The sequence below is a fragment of the Marmota monax genome, unplaced genomic scaffold, assembly GCF_021218885.2.
Source record: "Marmota monax isolate L192 unplaced genomic scaffold, Marmota_monax_Labrador192_F-V1.1 WCK01_AAM20220418_F8-fsc00202, whole genome shotgun sequence".
Lineage (NCBI taxonomy): Eukaryota > Metazoa > Chordata > Mammalia > Rodentia > Sciuridae > Marmota > Marmota monax.
In genome coordinates this window covers 1,151,701-1,167,674 of record NW_026695005.1, presented here as the reverse complement: position 1 = coordinate 1,167,674, position 15,974 = coordinate 1,151,701, and the positions used below count along the sequence as shown (strand labels likewise).

The window sequence follows — 15,974 nt, the reverse complement described above, 5'->3', positions numbered from 1 at the left end:
ATGCCTAGCAGATGCGAAGTCCTGGGTTCTTTCCTCACCACCACATAAAAATAAATAAAATAAAGGTACTGTATTCCAACTACAACTAAAAAATAAATATTTAAAAAAAATCATTTACTTCAGTTTCAATTAAAATTAAGCAACAATGTAACTTGATATCTTAATCTTCAATTTATACTTCTCTATTCATTCCTTTTTTCAGTCTTAATTGATTAGTATTTCTGTTATCATCTGTTGTCACCTATCTGATTAGAATATCATTTATAAAAAGCATGGTTACCTTTCAGCTTTACAGCCACCCCACCACCATTGGAATTATTGCTTTCTTATGAAATACATTAGTTAAATTACCATCAGAAGAATCATACCATTCAACTTATATTTATGTGGATATCAAAATATTAATGTTTCTAAAAATTTAATTTTAATTACTCTTTGGAGAACATCTTGGCATGATCTTCTTATTAAATTAAAAATAAAAGTTAATTTCCATCTGCTGCTATATGCTCAAAGTTGGAAAATTAAAATATGCTATCTAATTATAAGTGTTATCCTTATGTCCTCTGTAACTATAAAATAATGCCTTGGGACCCCAAAACCCACTTTGATGGTGATATGCCAATTTATTTTAGATGCTAAATTTTAACTTAATATTTTTCTGCATTAAATATTTCTTACTGCACTAAAAATTACAGCTAAAATTCTGTACATTTAAAATTGTTTTATTTGCAACATTCATTATATATTCTAGTAAGTACTTATAAGAGTATTCAGCAGATAGAAGCTGAGTAATATTTTCTGAATTGTGAAGAATGCTTACATGAGACTTGAATGTTTTTACTACTAAAAAGTATTCTTAATTAAAGCAACTTGGTAATCCTGTGTCTCTTGTCTATTTTTCACATTTATGGCTTGGACATCTTCCAGTGGCCAGCCTCATGTGTGAGAGGCACAGGAATCTTTAAAATGTGAAAAGAAATAAGTAAGCATGGTAACATGTGTTGCAGAAAATATTTACAAGGAGAATGTAGGAAAAGGTGGAATGAATTGGAAAGTTTGGCAAAATACAAATAATTGTGTGTCACTGAAAGGCTCTGAGCACTCTAAAGTGACAGCTAACAGGAACCCAAAATCATTATACTAAACAGGGCAGGCACCTGGTTTTATTTTTATTTTTTCATTAGTTGTAATTGGTTTTTTGATTATTCTTCATCAATGACTTAATTTTTTATTATAAAAATGTGTTTTTTTTTCCCTTTGGAAGATAACTTCTATAATACTACATCATTTAAAAAACAACTTATTCTTCAGATTCATAAAATATCCAACCCCAAGTGAACCCTCATGTAAACAGTGTTCTTTCAGGTGATAATGATGTGTCAATGTAGGTTTATGAGTTACAATAAATGTGCCATTCTGGTAGGAGAAACTGATGATGTGGGAGCTGTATATATATGGGGGCAGGATGCATATGTGCTATTTCTGTACCTTCTTCTCTATATTACTTTGAGCTCAAAACTGCTATGAAAAGTAAAATCTATTTTATAAAACAAAACAATACCAATAGCAACCAAAATAAATCTATAACAAAATGGATCTTTGTGTATTAAGATATTATCAAACATTTTAAACATTTGGTTGTATTTATAGAGGGATTAATATAGTATATAATATACATGTGATTGTACCTATGAGTCTATAGGGAGAAAATACATTTATATATCAATGTATCTCTATCAGTGCTATATATATTTAAATTATAAATTTTATTAGAAAAAATTTTGATTTTGCTTTTCATATTCTACCCCACCAAATAACATTTTCTATACAACCAGGTGATGTTTCTGTATATTCTCAAAAAAACCTTAACCTTTCTCTTAAATCACACCCATTGTCCTTACTACATTAAATTTTATATGTAATCAAAAAGAGTTTTCCTCTTGACTTCATTTTCTCATCAATTTCTAAATGTAAAACCCTTAGAAGAAAACATAGGAGAAAATGTTCTCAACATTAATCTTGACAATGACTATTTTAAATTTGACACCAAAGCTTGGGATAGCCAAAGCAAAAATAGGATAATGATATTGAATCAAATTAATATCTTCTGCATTGCAAAGGAAACAATCAGCAAAATTTAAAAAGCGGCATGCATAATTCCTAGGAAATATTTGCAAGCCATATTTCTGCTAAGGGTCTGTTATTGTTAAGAATGCCTAATACTCAATAGTAAAATATTAATAATAATTTATTTTAAAGTTAGGCAAAGGGCATAAATTGATATTTTTCCAAAGATGACATACATTTGGACTAACAGGTATATTAAAAGGTATTCAACAACATAAAATTAGAAAGTATAAATAAAATATCACATTGAAATAATACTTTTCTCCTCTTAGAATAACTATTATAAAAATACCAGAAACATAAATTGTTAGGGAGGATAGAAATAAAAGAGATCCCTTGTACATCATTAGAGTGAATGAATATTTGTGTAGCCACTATAGAAAGTAAAAATAGAATTTCTATAATAACTAATAATTCAAATTCTGAGTGATATAGTCTAAGAAATGAAAACTGTATCTCAAAGAGATATCAGTCTTCATTTCCATGTTCATTGTAGCATTTTTTACGATGGCCAAAACATGGAATCCTCTAAGTGTCCATGTAAAAATGAATGGATAAAGAAAATGTGATATATACACATAATAAAATGTTATTTGGCTATGAAAAACAAGGGGATCCTACCATTTGTAGCAATACGAATGAACCAGAGAATATGGTGTTTAATGACATAAGACGGACACAGAAGACTAATGTTTTGTGATCTCACTATTTGTGAAATCTACAAAAGTGAAGTATTTGGAAACAGAAGGTCAAATCACTGATTTTCAGAGTCCATGGGGGGGAGAAAGTAGTAAATTTGATCAAAGTTTAAATGCTCTTCCTTACAAGATGAGCATGTTCTAGGATTCTGTTGAAGAGCACAGGCAGTAGAAAAGTGTCTAAAAATGATAGAAGAAGGCTGGTTTCAGTGGCTTATGGCTCAGGAGGCTGAGGCAGGAGAATCTTGAATTCAAAGCCAGCCTTTACAATAGTGAGTGCTAAGCAACTCAGTGAAACCCTGTCTCTAAATGAACTACAAAATAGGGTTGGAGATGTGGCAATGTTTGAGCGTCCCTAAATTCAATCCCCAGTAAACAAAACAAATAAACAAACAAACAAACAAAAAGAAGACACACACTGAGCATTGCTAGAGCAATAAGAAAAATAAATTAAATGTTAGAGATGATAAAGAAGATATAAAATTCTCCCTGTTTGCAGAAGACATGACTTATCTACAACCATATGTGAATGACTCTACAAAATACTAATGAATGTCTAGCATATTTTTTAAGAATCTCAGCATCATTTTTTTTCTAAATATAAGGAGTATTATTCTAAAGTTATATGAAAAGTCAAAGAAACTAGAAGTCCTGGACAATTTTGCAAAAGAATAAAATAAGAGATATCAGTTTACTCAATTTTTAAGTATTGTTAAGATAATGCAATCAAACTATGGACTAACAGAACATATTTGCAACATATATATTCAGGAAGATTACTGTTTCGAGGTGTGTATGTGTTTAAGTATAGATACTTACTAGTTTAAAAAACCCACATATAAAAAATAGCCAAAAAATTGACCAGATATTTTTCCAAATATGTATAAAGGGTAAAAAGAACATAAAAATTTAAGCAATGCCATTGAACATTTAGAGTAAATTGAAATCAATCACAAGATATCACTTTCAGAATGCCAGATGTAATAGTAATATAAAAACATCACAAAATGCTAATAAGGATGAGGGTTGGGAGACACAGAATCATGCAGGCATTGTTTCTGTGAATGCACAACAGAATAGTCATTCTGAAAACAGTTTCTAAAAAAAATAAAATAAAATAAACATACAGTCATCATAAAATTCAGCAATTGCACACCTGAATATTAATCACACAGAAATGAAAAGTTGTGACCACAAAACCTATACTTGTATTTTCATGGCAGTTTTATTTGAAATACTTGAAATCTGGAAACAACACTAATATCCTTCAATAGGTAAAACAATCAGGGGTACATTCATAGCCTGCAGGACTACTCAGTAATAAATGTGAACAAATGGTTGGTGTAAATTACAACTTGGTTGAATCTCCAGGAAATTATTCCAAGTGATAGAAGTCAATGCTGATGGCTTATATGCTATATCATTTGTATGTTATATCATTAGTAAAACTGTTAGAGATGTAGTGTTCCCTGAAAGCTTATGTGTGACACAATGCAAGAAGGTTTTTAGGAGAAATGATTGGGTTGTAGCCTTAACCCATTCAGTGGCTCAATCCCTGTTGGGATTAACTGAGTGGTAACTGGAGGCAGGTGAGATGTGGCTGGAGGAAGTGGTTCATTAGGGGCGTGGCTATGGGGGTATATATTTTGTATCTAGAGAATGGAGTCTCTCTTTCTGCTTCCTGATCACCATGTGAGCTGCTTCTCTCTGCCACAATCTTCAGCCATGTTGTTCTTCCTAGAGACCTGAGGAATAAAGCCGGCTCTCTCTGTGGATTGAGACCTTTGTAACTGTGAGCCCTCAAAGAGACTTTTCCTCCTCTATCACTGATCTGGTTGGGTCCTTTAGTCACAGCAGTGAAAAAGCTGACTAAAACAGAAATAACTATTAATAAAACAAAATCATAGGAACAGAGAAAGGATTGTTGGTTGTCAGGAGTTAAGAAGGGACAAAAGGGAAGTGTCTTATAAAAAGCAACAGGAAGAACTTTTGTGGTGACAGAAATATTCTGTAGCTTAGCTGTGTCAATGCCAATTATTCTGATTGTGATTACTAAAGTTTTATAAGATGCTACCATTGGGTAAAACTGGTAAAAACATACATGGATTTTCTCTGTATTTTTAAAATTACATATGAATTTACCATAATCTCAAAATGAAAAAAAGCTCAATACAACCATTATACCTGTCAATTTGAATGAAATTTAATTAAGAACTTTGTTCAAATATTAATCCAAGGGGTATTCATTGAATGCCTGTTTCATAGTAAATTCTTAGAATTAATGTATAATATAAAAGTACAAAATTCATATCTTCCCTTTGACCAAAAGTTTGCCTAAGGACATCAAGATCAAACGAGCTCTCTGGCAGTCTACTGATGAAATTTCTCTCTCTGACTAGGTTTGCTACTTGTATTTTGTGATTATGGTATGTAACAACAGTTCTAATATATAAGTATGCAATAAATATCTTATTAATGAATGAATCAGTTCCAAGATGAAAATCACCATCTGTCAAGTATCAACTTCCTCAGAGAAGTATTGATCTATAGGAGAAAAGGCAATCAAAGAGATCCAAGCAACATTTATGGACTCAGGAAAGAGGGCTGAGAACAAAATCACTTGTGGAGCTGAAGCTGCCTGCCAAAGAGTCATCAACCATGGGTTTAGTCACTGAATTTCCTCTGCAGAATAGCAAGAGCCAGTGTAACTATAGATGAGCTTAATGATAAATCAATTGAAAATATATACTATCATGTTGATGTAAGTGCTTTTTCATAAATCTTCCTATCCTAAATTTTGCACATGTAAATATAGCATTAGCCATTGTTATTTGACCTTTATGCCATAATGCACTTACTTCAAAGTCCTGTGAAAGATATGATAGAGGTTAAGAAAAACATTTTACAAATATCAGTTACTATTATGGATACTTTGGACATCACGGTCGGCATAACACAGTGTCCATGAATATAAATTGATTACATAAAACTAACTACATATTGATACATTGTTACTATAGATATTCATTTTATTTGTTAACATGAATCTCATCTTTCTTAGCAATGTTGTAGACACTCATTAATAACTTACCTCTGTCAGGTTTTTATTGTGCCGTGTAATAATAATGGAATTTCAGAATATTGGGTATTTTTAAACTGCATTCATATCATTTAAAGTTCTTTTGTATTCTAAAGAAAACTCAAATTTATTGTGGTGATTTGACCAACACTGTAAATTCAGCTTTTATTTGTTTCTTTCTGTATTCTAGAAGTTTGCATTTTTAAAATTATTTTTGTTTTTTTTTCCTTTCAAAAAGATACAAATATTTTAATTTTCTCTCTTTTTTGTCCTCCTGTTGTGTCCTTTAAATTCAAGTGTATTCTACCTACACTTCATCTGCACTCCATTAAGGGAAGTTTTTTTTTAGGTACTTCCTTGCTCATCTATTTTTCCTTTCAATTTTCTATTTTCCCTTGTCATATGGAGTGACTGCCTTGATTAATTCTTCAGGTTCATCAGTACGTTAGGCTTGGAATTCCATTTCCTTTCCAATTTCAATAATGAAGTAATAATACAAACTTCCAAAGTTGTTTTTACTAATTCTTATCTTTACCAGCATCCCATCTTTCACTGTCATCACACGTTTTTGTTATACCCTTTCTTCTCTTTTAACTCAGTATTCTGCTATGTTTTAACATTTTTTGTTCTCTGATGCTTCAGTAGCTTGTTCTTTCACTACATTTTTGTCCTCTGAATACTACTTAATTGTTCTGCCTCAAGGTATGTTAATTTTTAAACTATATATCATTTACTTATTTGCTTTGAATATTATTTAGGTAGCTAATGTGATTGGTTATTTTGGTGTGATTAATCTTTCTTTCTAGATACTTCCATTATTTGTATGCATTTTCTCAAATGTGTTTTGTACTGAAAATATTCTAGCAACCTTTTAAAGCACACTTTTTAATAGGAAATAGCATGTAGTGATTTTGATCCAGCACATTATTTTCATGAGTTAGTTTCTTCTACATGACTATTTTTCATTATAAGCAGCTTTAATAAAATTAACAGAAATGCTATCCCCTGGAAGAAATCATGCTGTTTTTAATCATGGCAGGATAATTTCTGTGTGTTTAATGATGTTAACCTTTATTTTGGAATCCAAGTTTGTCTGTGAATATATTTATTTATTTATATATCCCTCTTTGGAGGCTTTCTCATGCATTAGATTCCTATTTTAAACCTTCATCTTAGTGGTTGATGTAACAGATTTCCCCATCAGATTCTCAATTTCATCCTTGAATTCCCTCAATAATGTTGGATCATCCTGTCTAAGAATCTGTTTTCTTTCTCAGCATCCTGTTTCTTCCTCTCAGAGGCTTTTATTCTTTGCTCCCTGAGCCTGGAGTTTGGACTGTACAATATCACTTTTAAAAGCAATTGAACATAAACTTGTTTAGCCATTCAGTCCCTATAATTCCTCTTCCAAGAAATGCAATAAGTTTCAAAAGCTCCTTTAATTCCTTCCGCCAAGTACAGATTTATGTTTTCTGTTTCCTTGATGACTAGTCAGTATAATATAAGATTAATCTATGGTCTGCTTTTTACTTCTGATCAATTTATATTAATATTTCTCACATTCCTTTGCATTTGAACAAAAAAACCTCCCTACACTATTTCTATTTCTCTATCTGTCCATCTTTGTCTTTCTGTTTTTCTGTCTCTGCAAAATTCCCCCTTATGCTTCTCTCTCTCTCTCTCTCTCTCTCTCTCTCTCTCTCTCTCTCTCACACACACACACACACACACACACACACACACACCTCACACTCATCAATGTCAGGCACTATTATTAAATTATACCTTTCAATCAAAGTTACTACTAATCTATAGAGAAGTTAAGGGTACTAGTGTTTATGTTAAGCTCCTCAGAATTAATCTGTTGCTAAATCTACAGTTCTCAGTATTTATTTATACCAAAGCTATCTCATTTATCAGAAGGAGATTAAATAAAAAAAGAGCACACACCTCATAATTCAATACCATAGGTTAATTACTGTACCAACAAGTCTAATGAAATTATCATTTCAAATTCCATGTTGGGATAAAATGGATTTGCAGCATTTTCATTTACCATTAATATGAAAATGTTGCTTATTGCCTATTAAATTTTGAACTTATTGATAGCAGTGGGGGAAATATTTTCTAAAGTCTTTAGGAGAAGACTACTATATTTTTCCTAGTGGGAGAAATAAATATATTTTTTTTCCTAAAATGAGAACTAAGTTAGTGTATTTTTTTTTCCTTTTCCTGCCATATGGTTGACATATATGCGAATTTAAAGATTTTCTGAAACTGAAATAACAGGATTGTTCTCCTCAAAGTGCATTAACTCACAGAAGCTCAGAGTACCACCACTAAACATTTTATTACATAACTGGGCAAAGCTAACATTTTGCTCATAGTTCAAATGTTTCCCCCAGTCACTAGAATATTCAAAGAGGGTAATTAAGAAACATATTCTTCCATTGGACTTGGTTTTCTATGAATTTGAGGTAGATATATGCAAAAAAGTCAGTAATCACCCTTCTCTCTACTTAGGGGTTTATTTATTTTAGCTCATATGAGCACATTTGCTTGTTTTTGATTCAGCATATATGTAGTGATTGAATACTGTATGTCATATATATGAATCTTAAGAATGCAATTGCCATAAAAATAATAAATAACCCATATGTATGTGGAGCTTATCATATAATGGAAGAAACAGACATAAAACAAAAGAATCACATAAATAAATACAGTATGTAACCAGTGGGAAAAGAGCATTATGCTGTGGGTACATAGAGGAGGAACTGATTTAGTTATGGATAGGGCTGTGGAACAGAAAAAAGCAGCTGCCATATATTATGGGGTTTTTGAAGTCTGTACAAATTAGGTGATATTTAATAAATTTATTTTATATAAATCTCAAATGTACAAGAAGAGAAAAATAGGTGCCTACTAAGTAATAGATTTGATTTGTAATTCATAGGTGACAATGATATTCAGAGTAGGTGATGTTACTAGTTTATATTTCATAAGCTGTTTATGTATAAAATGGTATTCTAACAACTCAAGCCTAATTCAAGCTGAAAGGTTATAATTTGGGGAACAGATATTTTATACCTTGTAAAATTAAAGACATACATTTTTTAAAATTTATTTTTGTCCAAATATACCATACCCAGTCTCCCTATCACAGTACATAGGAAACACACAAAGTTAAGAGAAAGTTACAATTGTCTGAATGATGGGGGAAAAATTAGATAACACTTTAAAGAAGTTTTCTTAAGATATTGTAAAACTTATTTTAGAAAAAAAAAATGTTCTGCTTAATTTAGTTGCTCTTCCAAAGTAACCTTATTATGAATATATTAAAAAGATTAACAAATTATATCAGGCTCAGTTACATATGCCTGCAATCTCAGCAGCTCAGGAGGCTGAGGCAGGAGGATGGCTTTTGCCAGACTCAGCAAAAGTCAGGTGCTAAGCAACTCAGGGAGACCCTGTCTCTAAATAAAATACAAAATATGGCTGAGCTGGGATATGGCTCGGTGGTCAACTGCCCCTGAGTTTAATCCACACTATTGAAAAAAAAAAGAAACAAACAAAAGAAAATTAACAAGTTATATTTATTGTCTCTAAAATTTCTATTACTCTAAAAATATCTTTGATTTAGCTTTTTTACCTTATACTACTTGAAATGAGCCTTATAATTGATTTGAAGCTCAGATGTTTGTTTGGGTAGCTACTTTGACAAAATCCATGGTTTATAAAAATTTAGTGCAAGAGTATAGGGAGAGGCTGTACAATCAAAAAATCTCAGTGAAAATACCTTTTAAGTGTTTGAAGAAATTACCAAAAACACATTAATTTTTAACAGTAGGTATCTATTCTATGGCGTTTATCTTTTTAAAATGAACATATAACTTATTAGTCTATGCTAAGACAAAACAAAAGATATTTGCAGATTCTTTGAGTCCTTTTACTTAAAAATTTAAAAATAATTTTCTTATTAATTTCTTTATCAAAAATATTTGTGCATATACTAAAAATTTACATAGAGAATAAAACTATGACTTTGCAAAAGTATATATATCATAATTTATTCAAAGGTAAACAATACTTCCATACCATTTTGGTTAATATTTACAAGTTTTACTTCAGAAACTAGAGACCATATTACCAGACTTACAATTGTAGATAAGGCTTCTTTGCCTCAGTGAATTTAAGAACATACAAAAAGGCAAAGAGATTGAAGTTGTGAATTGAATTGTTAAGAAAAAGATAAGTAAATTCACCTGAATCCTAAATCCATTCACCTTTGAAAAAAATCATATTGCCTGTGTAAAATATTTCACTTCTTGGATGAAATGCAAACATTTTCCTTTTACGAACAGCATAATAATTGCTTCTGTAGCTATAAATGTAAAAAAAGTTCATATTTATTTCTTTTTCTGAAAAAAAATCAAAGTAGATAGTTTATTTTTAGCTCAATTATATCTGTGCTATAGGTTTGTCTAAACTGATCAGCAACTATCAAATCTACATAATTTTATAAATGTAATGAAAAAATAATTGTGACACGTTAGTATAATACTTGTGATAAATGTTAAGCTATACTTTCACAATTTAAGAAGAAAAAAGTGCAGACAATATTATTACTTATTCCCCTCTTTCTTCAACTTAGAATCATTAATTGGCAGCATGTATGTTTATCTATCACAAAAAAATACTAACATCTGAAAATAAATGGATAATAACTATTTATATTATGAAATATTATCATGTGTGCAACAGTGTAGATATATATGTGATACCAATATACAGATATAGCATGTAGTATTGTTATGTTACTATTAAATGAATTACCTTTAGAATTAATGGTCAATGACTGAGATAATTGAATTCTGTGTTGTTTCCCTTAAAGTTGGAATAAAAATTTAGCCTATAAAACTATACAAAATGATTAACAGCTGTGTAACATAAAATAAAATAATGTTTAGTCATTTTATGACCCCACAAATTAAGCCATTCTTTTAAAACTTCTAACACCACCCCCATCTTTGATTCAGTAATATAGTCAAGAGGTCATAGCAACAGTGAATCCTTGTTGTTTTACTGGGCCTGACAAATGTTTTGTTATGTTAATTGTCTACTCTGAGCTTGGCAGCTCATAGGAAATATATCAGTCATTAATTGCTACTTCTTGAAACTCAAAACTCCTACATATCAACATTGTATATCAGTCATACTTGCGATTATGTTTTTTCTTCTGGTGTTTAATTTTCATAAATTCCTTCTGATAAATGTCCAGATTCATCTAAAATGCTTCCCTGGCTTTTAAAAAACCTACCACTGTTAAATTAAAAATGAAAATGAAGAAGTTGGGTGCATCCAGGGACAGGAGGGTGAAAGAAAGTAGATAGTTTACACTGCCAACTGCTCAGTATTTAGCTGCTTTAAAAACACTACTTCAGTGCTATGATCATCGAGGCCATTAGGGACATTTCACTTTTACCAGCCAAATGGAAAATAGTGTCATTTGTGAAATGTGGAAGCTATACAGCAAGAGTGTTAAAAAAGGTAATTTTATATATAACACTTAAACATAATCAAGTTATGGGGAAGTAGTATGGATTTAGTTTTACAAGCATTTTTTAAGATCAGTATGATTTTACAGAAGTAATTAGAAGGTTATTACTACTAAAAATCCGAAAGTCAATTTATGATACTCATGTTGGATTTATTTTCAGATTAGTGTTTGGGTAATATATTTAGTTTTAATATTGTTATGTCTGCAAAATTTAATGAATAATGACAGAATTAAATTTATAAGCCAACAAGTGTACTAATGTGAAAAACTAATACAAAAATAGCCTTTAGGAGTCTAGACAAACAACTTCATTTAGAGTAATTTAGTAGTTAGAGATAAATCTTTTCAGTAACTATATCATCTTGTTTTGTTAACATTTTAGGCTGTTTTTCCTATTATATTGAGTACAAAATTTCCTGTGCCAACAGTGGCTATTTATGTGGGGGGAACTGAATTCATACATGTGCATTTAAAAAAAAAATCAAGGAAATTAATTTATTTTAAATACATTCAGTACATTTGTGTGTTCACATAGAATTTAAATGCTAATATGAAAGGTCAATGGCAATGTGGCAATTATGTGAGCATTATTTGAATGAAATTTGATGATGTCATTCTTGTTTTCCAACCTTTTTTATTAGATGGGTAGGAATAAAATCATAATAAACATTGTAGAAAAGTAAACATTATGTGGATGCACATAATAGATGCTTGCAAGTCAGAATTTTTAGCAGGCAAACATACAGCCCTAATAAACTAATAGAGGCTCCTTAGAGCCAAAAAAGCCATTTTTAAAGTAATGTGCTGGCTGAACTGGCAAGAGCCCATTTGTGTGCTCTACAAAATAGTGGTGCCCCTAGAGGAGCTGAGTTACATTAGACTCTAATGACTGTGACTATTTCATTTAAAGACTTCCAAAGGTTATGATAGGAAGATATTTATGTTCTGGAAGGCTCCAAGTAGAAAGTAAAATTTAGGTAGATACAACAATGCTCTTATTTAATATAAACATAAAGCATCTGGATTGAATCCTGAGAAGCCTTTAGGTAAAATGTTCTCATTATGATAATCAAACCCAACAGCATGTTTTCAATTCAGCAATCTATTGCTTTGTTTTTCCAAAATTTAAAATGAATTCAAGGTCTAGTTGCAACTAAGGTGAATCTCGTCTTCATGACAGGGGGAAAAAAAATCTGTACCAATAATGTTACAATTTTATGTAGGAAACATTAGCTCTTATTTCTTTCCTAAGTTTCCCCAAAGTCAAAATAAATCAGTCATGAAGTACTATATTATATTGCTATAAAAGAAGCAAGCCAAGCAAACAATAGCCACATGATCTTGGTGATTTTCTATAATTATATTTTGTCCTGCATTTGTGAATCCTGGTAAACCACAAGGTTATATTTAGGGGATTGGGATTCTCACCATACTTGTTGATCATCATCCCAGACTGAATAATGAGATTTATCTTACATGCTCAAATGTCATTGGTCAAAGTAAACCAAATGACCACAGTAAATTTAAAGTGTGCTAGTAATGTAAGCTTGTCTTGTATTCAGAAGAAGAGACACTGAATATTTATATTTATATTTAATATCTTCTACCTGTGTTGTGGTACCTAGCTTCCCAGAGATTTTTTTTTCTTAATGTGTTCTTGTCACCACTTCTCATGATTATTTCAATACCTCTCATCAGAGTTTCCACCAAAATAAAAAGGTTATAACAGTGATTCTGTATCACTATATTATAAAAGAAATACATTAAATAGAAATGAGAAACCTCTTACATCTCAATTCAACATTTATTTTCTCTATACAAACTGAACATGTTGAATATACACTGTAGAAAGTGTCGTGTTTTACTTGATTCCTTATAGGAAAATATGGGGGGAAACTGGGAAAATTTCCAATAAAGATCTGGAAATTAACACTTTCCTATAATTATTAACATTACTGGGGATTTATTTATTTACAACTTAGTTACTTTGTTAAGTGGGCAATGTCTCCAGAGTTGGCTCTTTCCTTTTGGTTGCTGCATGACAGAGAAAATAAATTGATCATATGGTGTGGAAAAGTTTTTTTTTTGTATGTGAAATGATAGAAATTGAAACTATAAATGTAGCAGAGTTTAGCAGATTGAGGTAATCAAAAGCACCTGATAACTACAGAAAGCTCCCTGAAATGTAGTCCACAGTCAGAGGCCCTTCATATTTAAGGTGTGTGCATCGGCAGATGAAAATGCACCCAAATCAAGTTAGGTGAGGTACATTTTTATGAGAAAATCGTCATGAATTATTTAATATGTTTAAATATCACACAATGTACACATGAATCTGAATGTCCCATAGTTCTGCATAAGTATACAAAATTTTTGTTTTTATGGATCAGATAAAATCAATTTAATTTAAAAAAGAAAGCCTCAGACCCCAACAGTTAAATGATTATACTAAAGTATGAATGAATAAATTATAATTAGAAGACCTCAAAATATTTTTTGTGTAAAAAGGCAAGTGTACAGCATTTTGTTTAGCATGATCTCTCTGTGCAGTTCATGACCATGACTTCATAATAAAGTGAATGGAGAAAGAATCATTGGGATGATGAGTATAAGTTTGTTTTTTGTTTGTTTTTCATAGAACATGATTACCTTAATTTTTTCTTTTCTTTTTCATGCTTTTTCTTTGGGGGGGTGGTAAAATCCATATTTATATTCTATGCATAGTAAAATCATTTTTATGGCTACATTTCTATTTGGGAAAAGTATGTTAGTGGAAGCTGTTCACTTTAAGTGGTTTGTTTTTCCTACACATACTTGGGTTTGAGCATTCATTCCAGTTACATAAATTATAAATATTGTTTCTCCTACTCAGAGACTGTGACATATCATTACAAGCTAAAGTCATTGTAATCGAGTGACCTTAGCTAAACTACCAAGTGAACTTTTCAAATGAGAGCATTCAGATAGATTATGCATTTATGAATAAAAATAAATTTGCTTTTCAGGGAGTTTGGCCGCTGGAAAGTAAATAATCTTGCAGTTGAAAGAAGAAATTTCCTTGGCTCCCCTCTGCCTCTTGCCCCTGAATTCTTCCGCAACATAAGACTTTTGGGACGGCGACCTACCCTTCAGCAAATCACAGAAAACCTTATCAAGAAATATGGAACTCATTTCTTGCTATCTGCTACTCTGGGAGGTACGATTCTTTGAAAATATTTGTGCCTGTGTGTGCTTGTTCATAAAACTGTATAATCACTTAAATGTGCGAATTAATCCAGATAGCTGCAGTTTGAGTAATTGTATAATATATCCATTCATTTATCCCTCACATTGAGTGTTTTAAATGCCATTACAGTATTCATATTCACAACATAGATGAATATCACTTACTCTATGCCAAAAAGCTATTTAAAACCTAATATACATTAAATACAGGCATAGTGACTATATTCTGTGATACAAATGTTATGGCAAATTTTGTTTAAAAAATGTCACTGGTAGAAGTCATTGCTTCTAGAGAGCAGGAAGTGTTTACTAGAGGTAAATAGTAAAGATCTACAATTAGATTCTTTCCATTATTGTATTATTTCTGGTTGTGTTTGACATATGATATAGTAAAAGAGAAATAAATGGCAAGAAGTATGATGCATAATGTGAAAAATAGAGATTAATAATTTCACTTATTCCCAATTTGTAAATTTTTTAAAAATTAAGAAATTCTTAATTTAATATTGCTATGTATAGAATTATCACAGTGATATATTATTCAGCACTTTGGAGACACTAAAATGATATTTGCGAGGTATTGTGTAATAAGTGAATTATGACTTTTTCCTAAGATTTAAAAATATCCCATATTTCTATATTTGCAATTTTGTATATGACTTGAAATAATATCTAAATATTCCATGGTTCCTAAAAATGAGTAATTTCTATAATTCCTATAATGAAGAACACTGTATAAAGCTGGATAGGAAAGTTCTGGAAATAAAAAGTCCTGTTTCCTTTTCAGTTGCTTGATAATTTTAATAGAAGACTGGTGAGCTCATTCATGCAATTTTTCAATGTTGTGAAAGAATCTTCCTTAAAGTCATTTCTTTCCCTTCCCTGCCTTTCAAATCTGTATGAAGTCATCCGTTTATAACCTCAGAATGTTTCCTGGGTCTTACTCTTTCCTGGTTCTCAACAGACCAAGTCACTATTACTTTTTCTCCTACAATATTTCTATGGTTTGTTCTCCACACAGAACTTTTAAAAACCTGAGTGTGGTCATCTTCCTTGCTTTATCTAAGACCAGGAACTGCCCACTGTAAATGAAACCTAAATATCTTGCTCTGATTTATGAGGGCCCTACTTTGTGACCTAGAGCAAGGTTTCATCTGAGCCCCCTCAACTCTCTCTTCCTCATGCTCTATTTTTTTTAATCACAATAGGCTTCACATATTTTAACCAAGTCTTACTTTCTCAGAGAATCCCTTTATTCTCTGCTCTTTCATGATCTTACTTTTCT

General features: G+C 31.1%; 1 protein-coding gene across 3 annotated transcripts in view; it reads left to right on the top strand.

Annotated features, from left to right (window-relative positions):
• Brinp3 (BMP/retinoic acid inducible neural specific 3) overlaps positions 1–15,974 on the top strand; it is a 383,341-nt gene that overhangs the window by 166,268 nt on the left and 201,099 nt on the right. For all 3 annotated transcript variants that reach the window (XM_046427569.2, XM_058573679.1, XM_058573680.1), the window contains exon 3: positions 14,470–14,660. In XM_046427569.2, the coding sequence (XP_046283525.1) occupies positions 14,470–14,660 (191 nt within the window). The remainder of the gene's footprint in view (positions 1–14,469; positions 14,661–15,974) is intronic.